Below are 11555 nucleotides of genomic sequence, written 5' to 3'. Positions count from 1 at the left end.
CCCCCCGCCCCCCCGGCCTGAGCGGGGCGGGCGGAGGAGGGAGCGGCGGCGGCGACGGCGGCGGCGGCGGCGGCGGCGGCGGCATTGTGCGCGCACCAGCAGCCCGGCCCGGGAGGAGCAGGACGCGCCGGGGCCGCCTCCTCCCGCACGGACCCATGAACCAGCCGGGCGGCGCGGCGGCTCCGCAGGTACGACGGGGGGCCGGGGGCATGCACAGCGCTGGGGACCCCGGGGGGCCGGGGCCCGGGGCGCTGCGCCACTTCATTGCAAGATTTGCAAAATGCAAAGTGCCTGGGCACGTTTGCGGGCTTTTTTGTGGGCGCAAACGGGAGGGTCGGGGTCTGGAGAGCCCCCCCGGGCGCCGCGGGGTGTGAGGAGGGTGGGGGTGACGGGGGGGTCTTTTCGGGCCCCCACCCGGTGCCCCCTCCAGCCCCGGGCTCGGACCGGAGCCCAGAAAACAAAGCGGCGAGAGAACAGAGCAGCCATTTCAGTTTGGACAATTCACATTTTGCAAAAATACAACCCCTTCCAGCTCTTCCCCCTCCCCCCTAAATTTGCAATTTCCCCCTGACCCTCTGTGCGCTCTGGGTCCCTGATGACCCCCCGGGAGCTCTTTCCCCCCTGGTCCTCTGTCTTTGCAACAATCTTTTTTTTTTTAGGCCATATTTCCCCTTCTCAATTTTTTTTCTAATTTTTCTTCAAACGGTAGTTTTTTCCCATTAAAACGACGCCACCTAGAGGATACTATTTTGTAAATAAAAAAAGAAATTAAAATTGAAAAGAAATATTTTTTATTTCTTATTTTTTCAAAAGTTTGCTCTATAAGACAGTGGAGGGGAAAGAGATTCTTTTTTTTTCTTTTTGGGGGTGACAATTTTCACTTTGATCTTTCCAGGAGTAGAGAGACAATTTTTATTTCTGAAGCCAAATCCAGATAATATGTAAATGAAAATTAAGCTGGAATTTGAATGAATTCAGTTTTTGAAGGGGAGAAAGCAAAAAGCCTTCTAAAACCAAAGTCAATTTGGCTGCCCAACTCATTTTAGTTTGAGAAAAAAACTATTTGGGTTGAGGAAAGGAGGGAAATTGTTGAGTTTAGGGGAAACTGGGAGAATTGGCTTTATTGAAGCAATTAGAAATTGCACTTCATTGTAATTTGGAACTTGTTTAGCTCAGCGGGCAAAAAAGACTAATTTTGCCATTTGGCAATATTTAAAGTTTTTCTATTTCCAAGAAGGAAGGATTTAAAAGAGAAAATAGACCCTAAAATGTTGGCTTTGGACACACCCAAAAATTGTAGGTTTTTTTAAAAAAAATTTCATTTATGTTTTACTGCAATTGAATCTCAAGGTTCTAAAGAAAAACAGAAACTGGAAAAGTTAGAGTGAAATCCTGTCTTTTTTTCCCTGCATTTGTTGGGTTTTGTGTTATTTTTTTTTGTTTTGATGGAATAATTAAGACTGTTTTCTGATTTTGTTTCCTGAAAGGTCTAGGCTTTTCTTTTTTTGTTGTTGTTTTATCCAGAAAATGTCAGAAACCTTTTCTGAGCACTGTTCAGTGGAAAAAAAATGTAAATTCATTACATTATACAAACTGAGTAGCCCACAGATTTGTAGGAGAGACCGCCATTAAAATAAGATATGCATAATTAACATTATTATGAAAAAACTAACAGTGGATTCACAGAAGCTCATTTTTTATGACATGCAACTGAATCAGTTGATAAATACAAGGGTTGAGGAATCCTTGGTAGGAAGAAAATTTTCCTTTCTGTGTGCTTGCTCAGTCTTCCAATTTGAAAATTTTATTATTGAAAAAAAAAAATAGCCGGATTGGTTTGCAGCCTCTTTGATTGTGATTTGGGGTTGGTAGTTTATTAACATTTGGTATTTTTCACAAATTTGATTACTTTCAAGTGGGGGGAAAATCCATTAATCTTGATCATTTGTGAGGGGGGGGGTCTGTGATTTTTTTTTTTAAAGCACAAATTTTACTGATTTAAGAAGGAAAGATAAAAAAGGGAAGAACAGAGGAGATGAAAATTCTGATTTTTATCCATCTTCTCTAGTGGAATACTTACTTTGCTGAAAAAATGGGGTAAAACACCAATTCAGCTGATTCTAGCATCAAAATTTAATTTTGTTTTTAGGTAAAAAAATCAAAATATAAACAAAAGCCAAACCCAAAGGTACTTGTCTTTGGAACATGAAAGCATATGTGCAAATAGTATTTGATGTAGTTTTTTGGCCTTCGAAAGAATCAAATAAGGTGAACCCGACCCTCCCCCCCCGCCCCAATTTCTTTTTTTTCTTTGGGAAGACAAATACTGACTGAATTGAAATTTAACAGAGGAAAATAAGGTACCTACCCAAAGTTGAAGGGTTATTTGTGATAAATTAGTATCTGAACTTGCTGGGGATTTTGCACCAAAAAAAAAAAAAAAAAGTTCTAATTTTTCTGTCCAAAAGGAGGGGAAAATATTGTTAGCATTTGTGGAGTGGGATCTTGATGGGACCTGATGATGGGTCACACAGGGCTAGGACAGGAAACCCTATCCCCTTTCGCCAGTCACCAGCTGGTCTTAGAAGAAATGATGGCCCCACTCCATGGATTCCCATCCCAGTTTTTTTGGAAATTCAGTTTTCTAAGGGGATACAAATTATGTGAAATGTATTTGACAATGACAGAGGTTCGACATTACCCATCAGCACCATTGCATTTGGGAGATTTTTACTTTTTTAGTAACAAAATCCTTCAGGGCTGACTGGCCACATTCTGACATTTGGAATGAGCTTTTTTTTTTTTTTTTTTTTTAAACAGAGCGTAATTAAAAATTTTTTCTCTGTTGAATTATTTAGGCCGATGCCTAGGACGGTCAAAGAATTTATAATTTCCAAGGGCTCTGGAGGCCTCATGAGACAGTAGGGCCAGCTTAGCAAGGGATGGAGGAGGGCTGTGCCCTGGGCAGGGGAGGGGTGGGTTGGGCACCCTTACCGGGCATCTGAGGAAAAGTCAGGGTTGTAGATAACAGGTTATTTCTGGTGCAAGGAATAAAAATATTGCAGCGCGTCCCTTTGTGTGTCCTGGATCTCCTGACACACAACTCAGATTCCTTCATTCCATTCTATTGAAATTTTGTTGTGTTGTCTACGGTTTAAAGGGAACTCCTGGCTGGAAATTGAAAATCATCTCTGTTTTGTAGGCCTGTTTTTTCTTTCCTTTTTTTTTTTTTTCTTTAATTGGTTATTCGAATCATGTTTGTTGTTAAGGAAATAGAGGTGCATGATGGCACTGTTGGGGGCGGGGTCAGTTTTCTTTTGTTTCTATTGGTGTCTCTCAGGATTGAGACCTGACCTGGGCCATACCTCTCTCACCTCCTATCATGGATGGAAGTGTGACCAGAAATGGATATTTCAGCCGATTTTTTTGTTAGGCCATGTCTGTTCACCAAACTCTTTTTTAATATTGGGCAAAAAATCTGACAGATTGGACTTGAGGGGTGGTAATTTGATGATGGGCTGAGTTATTTTGGTGAAAGATCATTTATGCTCAGTTTCACAGAGGAGACTCTTATTAATGTTTTGCTTTTCTGCCTAAGGAGGTTTTTTTTTTTTTTCTAATAAGGTTTGAAATTTCAAGGGCTTGCTTTATAACTTGACTTTGGACCAAGCTAAGAAGAAGGGTTTGCTTATACTTTCAGCCCTGCACAGAGGTGAACTTGAACAAGGGGTCTTGCTTTTGCAGAAGGAAAGCAACAAAGATGGCTGGTCAGTGTAAGTGTGACCTCTCTCTGGTCCTAGAAAATAAATAGCCAATGGTTTGTTTCATTTGAGAAACAGAGTTTAAAAACTCCTCCATTGTCAGACACAATTTCCCTGCCCCCTGCCCCCACCTTTGACTCAGCTCTTGGCTTACTGCTTCCTCTGACCTCAGAATCCTCATGTCTTCTCCTTGGTGGGGTGATGAGAATTTCCTTGTGTGTTTCACTGGATGTCTAGGCTGACTTTTCATGGTCATGGTGAAATTTGGAAATTTTTTCATGTGTCTCCTCCCTGGTGATGATGGCAGCTAAAGTGGCTTTGTGGGTACACAGGAGCCCTAGCTCTCCCAAAGTCTTGCTGTATGACCTTGGACAAACCACTTTTTCCTTCTGAGCCTCAGTTTTTGCATTTGTCATATGAGAGCTTTGGATCGAAACAAAGATATTAATAAATAGTTTTCTTCTCTGATTCTGACTCCAAGCAATGGGCTACAGCTGCCTGGATCACTGTGTTGAGAAGGATTCTGAGGTCACATCTGGACTCCCATATTCTGGAGAGTGGGGTGCAGTGGTCAAATAACAATGTCCATTACAGAGTGGGGAGTGTACCTCTTATTCACCATACCCAGGCGGGTTGTAAAATCAATTTAGTGGGTCACAATCAGCATGAAAAAAAAAAAAGAATGGAATAGAATACAGGGGAACACAAACTAGCAGAGGCATAGCTATGTATTGAAGGTAAGTGTTGCCTCATGAAACTCTAGTTTTATTTACATATGCCGATGTATGTGCATGATAAATGTTAAGTCCTACCGTGAGTCACGGTTAAAAGAGTTTGACAGATACTAGTCTAGATGATCCACAGGGATGTGCTCCAAGTACATCGCACGTTGCTGTTTACACTTTTTCTTATTTATTATCCCAGTTGACTTTCACATGAACCCTGTGGGGTAGGGGTCCTGGGCCACATGTTTTGTCCCCTGGTTGAGCCTGCCTGAAGGGCCAGCTGTGAAGAAGTCCCAGCTATGTGGCAGTCAGGCACGCACCTCAGCTTGTGGGCCTTGGATGAGACGGGAAGGACAGGTGCTATGTCCTTCCACAGTGAAACAGCATCTTTGCCAGATTCTGTGGCTGGAATGGAGACTTTAAGTAGCGTGGGATCCCTGTCTTGGTGGGAGGGAGAGCAGCCCCAGTTACTTTCATTCCTCACTTTTACTTCAGATTGCCAGAGGAATTTTTGTGGAGTTAAAGAGTTCATGTTTGTGCTATATTTAAAGTCCAATCAGACTCTGAGCGAATGTCTATATTTTTGTGTGTGTGCCCTTCCTAAAAACTCTAGAATTGCTGTCTTGGTCTCCTCATCTTTTAAATGTGTCAGGCCAGCACTGTCCAATCGAAATATAATTTGAGCCACAAATGTGAGTCACATATGTCATTTAAAATTTTCTGGGGAATTCCCTGGAGGGACTCTGTGCTTCCACTGCAGGGGGCACGGGTTCAATCCCTAGTCTGGGAACTAAGATCCTGCATGCCGTGCGGCATGGCCAAAACAAAACAAAACAACAAAAATAAATAAAAATTTCTGGTAACACCTTAAAAAAACTAAAAAGAAGCAGGTGAAATTAATTTTAATAATATAGTTTATTTAACCCAGAGTATATCTGCAATGCTATCATTTCAGTATTCATTAATATAAAAATTATTAATGTGCTATTTTACATTCTTTCTTTGGGGGGGGATATTAAGTCTTTTCTGACTAGCCACATTTCATGAGCTCAGTAGCCACATGTGGCTAGTGGCTTCTATATTGGATAGCACAGGGCCAGACCAGTGTTCCATCTCGTTGTTGTTACTGGATGGCCTCAAAAGGTTATGACACATCTTTGAAAGCTCTTGGCGTTTGCTGGTGGGACTTTGCTCCTGAGCCCTCTGTGCTCTGAGGCATTTCAGCCTGTAGTGGTGATGCGTACCATCCATTTAGCCTCTTCTGGCTAAAGTGGTCCACGCCTCCCTTTTATTTGTCCCAAAGCAGCGTTCTGCCAAGGTTAGGCCAAAACGCTTTAGTTAAAAGTGACAGATGATGGCTAGCAACTCCAGAATGTTGTGTCTCAGCATGTGTGCCGTTGAAGTCAAGAAGTACAGGAGGCTGTCGTAGGACGTGGGTTTTAATAAAGTATTGCCTGAAAGAAGGATTAAGATGGAAGAAGACAGCAGGTGGCTAGGACCAGGGTTGGGGTCCTTGGGGTGGGGGGAGATCCAGGGGCAAAGATGGTCTGTCAGTGAAATCCATTTCTGAATTGATTGTGGAACCACCATGAAATCCCCCTAGGATAGGCCTTAAGTTAGAAGCCTAGAAAATTTCTGACACCTCCCCCAATTGGTGAAATGGAATGGTGGTTTTGAGGTCAGCCAGACCAAAGTTTAGAATCCAGCCTCATTGTGTGGTTGGCGTTATGTTACTTTGGGAAAGTCACCTCCGGTTTTGGAGCCACAGCTTCTGCATCTGGAAAAAGGGGGGTAATAATCTTGACCTTGAAAGGTTGTTCTATGATTAAATGAAGCAATTCGTGTGTTGCATCCAGCCAGTCCTTAGAAGGTTGTCCGTAGAAGGGTGGTCAGTACATGTCAGTAATGCCTGACCCAGTGGTCTCCATTTGGGGAGATTGAGTCCCAGTCACAAGAGTTTTGGTAGTTCTGGAAACTTGATGACTTATCTTTAATAGGCAGAGTTAGGTAACAACAGAAAATGTACACTTTTTTGGTTGTTGCTTTATTTTAGAACAGACTAGGATGAGACATCCCTTGGACCTTACACATCTTTCTTGTCAAAAGTGGTCTCAATGCTTTCATTTCAGGTTTGCTCTGGCTCCTCCAAGTATTTCTGGATTTGTTTCAAAGCCTGTGGCACAGTGTTTAAAGGGACAAATCTTAATTTGTCGTGAACTGTCTACCATTGAGCTTCTGCTCATACTGGGCCTTCTGTCTCTTGTGCCCTTTCCCTCCTTTGTCTCTGCTCCATGAGAAACCAGACCCCCCTCCCCGCCTTGAGACTTACCTGCATGTCCCCTTCTGTGGAGACTCCCTGAGCCTCCCCAAACTGCAGTACTTTCCAGATACTCTGGGCCCACAGATGAGAGTTGGTTGTTCGCATTTCTGTCTTGCCAGCCGGCTTGTGAGTTCCTTGAGGGCAGAGATCATGGGTTACTCACTTTAGGGTCTGGCACAGAGCAGCAGCTCAATAAATGTTTGATGACTTAATTTGATTTTTTGGGAAAAGCTCAGATCATCTAGATTTGGGTCTAGCGAAGAGTAGGTGACCAGTTTTGGGTTTGGCCATTTGGTCAACACCAGTGTTTTGTTTTCTTTATCTGAGAAAATAGATTTTCTTAGAGCCGGCTCTGAAGCCCACGGCTCCCTTGGAATAATAAATCAGAGAGGGCTCCTTGGATGGCTCCTTTGACTTTACATGCTGTGGAGAATTTTTTAAAAGTTCCTCATCCCCCTTTGCTCCTGTTGTGTAAACCATTTCCTTAAAATGATTGGGGGGCATCTGGGGTTATCATCCAGATTTGCAGGTATGGCAAATGGGACCCAGCATGTCTAAGGAGGTGGAAAAGGGGGGTGTGCCTTGAGGTGGAAGGGACTTGACAATACCCTGTCCTTGCTCTAGGAGCTGGTCTTGGCCATGGGCCCTGGAATTGGACTTCAGGGGGCTGTTTGCAGAACAGCTGGTCACATGGGCCTCTTAGATGTGAAGTAGGTAAATGTGTGATTTGATGTTCAACCAGACCCCACCTTTGGTCGGATTCCCGTTTGCACATGCCAAAGATTCAGGGAAAATTTATGGGAAAAAGCTGAGAATGTTCTGTTTATTTGCTTAAATTTTCTTTCTGTAAGTTTTTGAAAATGCTGTCATTGTTAACACTTTATGGCCCAGCTCAGCAGGTGAGCACAGGGTCCCGTATTTCCTCAATGGTCAAGTTCCCACATTTTCATATTTCTGAAATTGGAATGTGTTTTACAGTAGATGTGTTCTGTTAGAGCACTATTTCTCCCTCTTTTTTTTTTTTGGTCTCAAAAAGCTATTATAAAATCGATGGTGTATCTAACAGTCTAAGGCACCTTGGAATTGAGGATATAGAGTGTCCTGTTCCTGGTGGGGTGGACTGTGACATTAGGGACTTCCAATTCTGCCCTTTTTCTTTTTAGAATTTTTATTTATTTATTTATTTATCTATCTATTTATCTATTTATTGGCTGCGTTGGGTCTTCATTGCTACGCGTGGGCTTTCTCTAGTTGAGGCGAGCCAGAGCTATTCTTCGTTGCCATGTGCGGGCTTCTCACTGCGGTGACTTATCTGTTGCAGTGCACGGGCTCTAGGCATGCAGGCTCAGTAGTTGTGGCGCATGGGCTTAGTTGCTCCGTGGCATGTGGGATCTTCCCGGAGGGCTTGAACCCATGTGCCCTGCGTTGGCAGGCGGATTCTTAACCACTGCGCCACCAGGGAAGTGCCTCTGCCTTTTTTTTTTAACCTCACTTATCTCTGGGTTTGGCTTCTCCACCTGTACAGTGAGGCCGGAACTTTGCCTTGGGAAGAAGCATCCGGAACTCTGAATTAGCACCCCTTCCTTTCCTTTTGTGTCTTGCTGGGGCCCCTTCTCTATAAGGCAGAAGTAACCAGTGGGAGGGAGGTGAAGCCTTGTGAACAGGTGGTCTCTTCTGTATGGTCACATGGATGTGCTGTCCTACCAGTGGCAGAACACCAGCTGGACATTTCCAAGGGTAGAACAAAGCGATTGAAGTTGAAGGGACAAGGCTCCGCTCCCCTCTCTGCTCCACTACTTAGTCATATTGTGATCTTTGTCAAAGTATTAACACTTTGTTTTCCGTATCTGTAAGGTGGGGATGATGATAATGATGATGATGAAGATAATAAGTGTGGCACAGGGTTCTTGAAAAGTTGCGAGGGATGGGAGAAAGTAAGCTTTGTAAAGGGCAAAGTGCTTTTCACTTGCAGCATGTTATTTGTACATCTAATCCAGGGATGGTAAATAAGTAATATGCATGCCGCCACTCCCCATTTTTAAGCCTGTGGCAGACATTGCTAATCAATCATGGCAGTCTTTTCCATTGAATCTGGCCAGTGGCCTCAGAGCCCTTCTTACTATGATGCTACCACATGAAGCCAATTTGTCATTTCTGATCTAGTCACACACACACACACACACACACACACACACACACACACACACACACACACACACACACACACACGTACCTGGGAAGAGAGGTGGAGTTACTTGCCCAGAACCTCAGTGAATAGGCGGAGCTACTTCAAGCCTCAGATTTCTTATTTCCTCAACCAGTGCTTCTCCTACTCTTTGCACATATACTATGTCAAAAGGAATTAATTTGTTCTTGAGAAATAGCGAGAGGATCTTGACTCCTCCCTTCCCTGTTATAATTAGATACCCTTGGGGTTGTCATCAAAGCAGGGCTGGATAACCTGCTTCTGTGTCTGATCCCTGAGTGATCAAAGGGGAGATGCAGTGGCTGGGCCACTGGGTTGGGTGGTGTTGCCCGCTCTCTCACTCCTGTGCTATAGGTGACTTGGCAGAGGGGCAGGGCAGGCCCTGGGGTTCCTGGATGACCACGTGGGTTTATGACAGGTTACACTCTAAGACCATCATCGAGTTCCTCAGTCCCTGGGCATCTTAATTTCTACATCTGGGACCTGAGATGGACATAATCTTCAAAGGAGTGAAATGAGACAGCATATTTAAAAGAATGCTTTTTAAACTCTGAAGCCCTACATGTGGGTTATTTTGTTTTTATTTTATATGTGTTAATTTTTATAACTAGCGTTAATCACTAATTATTAGTGCCCTGTTGGGTAGATTGTATAAACCCAGAGTCACAGATGGGTGCCCACAAGGTGAATTGGCCCCTTATCTTTTTAATTTTATCTGATTTGCTGGTCTAAGGTTTAAAAAGTTCAGAACTTTTCAGCGTTTGCAGTGTATGTGTTCTCCTGTTTTGAGTCAGTTTCCAACCTCCTCTGATTTCGATCCTGTATGTGACCTGCTGCGCCCTAGAAGGCACTGGGGTCTGCACACCCCGGTGTACCCTCTGTTTGTTAATCTGCTAAGTGGGAGAACAGCCTATTTGTATACCCCTCACAGGCTTCTTGCAAGCATCCCATGTGTTAACGGACTCAAAAATGCTTCATAAACAGGGCAGAGCTGGAGAAACATGTTGGTGACAACTCCTTTCTTTTCTTAAAAAGGAAAGGAGGGAGGCTGAGGTGAGGATGGTATTGAGTCAACAGAAAAATGATATAAATATTTTGGCTGACAAAGCAGAAGGAGGCTTCACATATGAGCTAAAGAGAAAAAATGGAGTCAGGTGATACTCCGCTCCCCAGTCTGCTATAGAAAACACAGGAACACTTGCTTTCTAGTGAAGCGAGCTCTGTTTCAGGGATGAAATCTCTGATTCCCAGGGGCCAGCCCTGGTCCTGGGGGGGATCCAGGGAGAAGCAAAATCTCATATCTCCCCCATGGGTGGAAATGACTCCTTCCAAGTGGAGGCAGTCTGAGTGTCCCTCAGCAAGCCCCTGGCTTGCAGTTTGCTGGTAACATTAAAAGTCAGAAGCTGTTTTGGCTCCCTTTCTGGATGTGTTATTGTCCAAGACAGCATGCCTGAGGGGCTAGCCATTCTACCTCTCAGCTTTGAGCCTCCTCCTGGACAAATTCTCACCAGCCCCAACATTCTTACAGAGAATTGAGAATGGGAATTTCTATCAGGTGAAATTTTGCAGGGAATTTGTGTTCTGTTTTATTTTGGGCTCAGAATTTTGCGAGACAAGTGAACATAGCCAGAGCCCTTGGAATACCCGGAGAGAATAGATGAAGACATTTTTGGATGCTGGAGATTTTTTTTTTAATTTAATCAACTGGGGAAAAATAACTATAAAAATTTAAGTACATTATGTGGGTGTTTCTTACAATGTATGCTGGAAAAGCAGAAAGTGAAACCGATCTGAAATAAAACTAAAACTGGCCTGAAATGAGGCCTCAGGGAAGGAAAACTTCCCTGGGGTGCTACTAGCCTGAGGTGGAATTTGTCGTGAGGCTAGTCTTTTTGCATCAGAGGAGCCTAGAGCTAAAAGGGCTCATGGAGATTACTTAAGTCTGTACCATCCAGTATGTATTGGTAACCACTAGCCGCGTGTGGCTGTTGGGCAGTTGCAATGTGGTTAGCCTCAATTGAGTTGCGCTGTTAAGTGTAAGATTCACGCTGGGTTTTATTTTATTTATTTATTTTTTATTGAATTATAATTATGTCTTCTCCAGGTCTGGATCCTAAAGACTTAGTAGGAAAAAAATGACTGTAGAAGACCTCAGTTTGCGGTACGCGGGCCTCTCACTGTTGTGGCCTCTCCCATCGCGGAGCACAGGCTCCGGACGCGCAGGCTCAGTGGCCACGGCTCACGGGCCCAGCCGCTCCGCGGCATGTGGGATCTTCCCGGACCGGGGCACGAACCCGTGTCCCCTGTATCGGCAGGCGGACTCTCAACCACTGCGCCACCAGGGAAGCCCTCAGTCATTATTTTTAAAATACGGTTTACAGGTTGAAATGATAGCATTTTATATATTGTGTTAAATAAGATATATTATTAAAATTAATTTTGCTTGCTTTTATTTTCATTTTTTACAATGTGGCTACTAGAAAATTTGAAATTACCTATGTGGTTTATATTACATTCCTGTTGGACTGTGCTGATCTAAGGCA

At 43.7% G+C, this 11555-nt stretch overlaps 1 protein-coding gene across 2 annotated transcripts in view; it reads left to right on the top strand.

The window, feature by feature from the left end:
* Positions 1 to 62: 62 nt before the first annotated feature.
* ZNF618 (zinc finger protein 618) overlaps positions 63 to 11555 on the top strand; it is a 187392-nt gene continuing 175899 nt past the window's right edge. Inside the window, exon 1 of one of the 2 annotated variants that reach the window (XM_007449737.1) lies at positions 63 to 188. In XM_007449737.1, coding sequence (XP_007449799.1) covers positions 156 to 188 — 33 coding nt within the window. In that variant the 5' untranslated portion in view covers positions 63 to 155. The remainder of the gene's footprint in view (positions 189 to 11555) is intronic. The other variant, XM_007449738.1, reaches the window with a different exon arrangement.

This window comes from Lipotes vexillifer, unplaced genomic scaffold, assembly GCF_000442215.2.
Source record: "Lipotes vexillifer unplaced genomic scaffold, Lipotes_vexillifer_v1.1 scaffold230, whole genome shotgun sequence".
Taxonomy (NCBI): Eukaryota; Metazoa; Chordata; class Mammalia; order Artiodactyla; family Lipotidae; genus Lipotes; species Lipotes vexillifer.
Note: the sequence above shows the minus strand (reverse complement) of the source record. Positions and strands in the feature narration are given on the sequence as shown.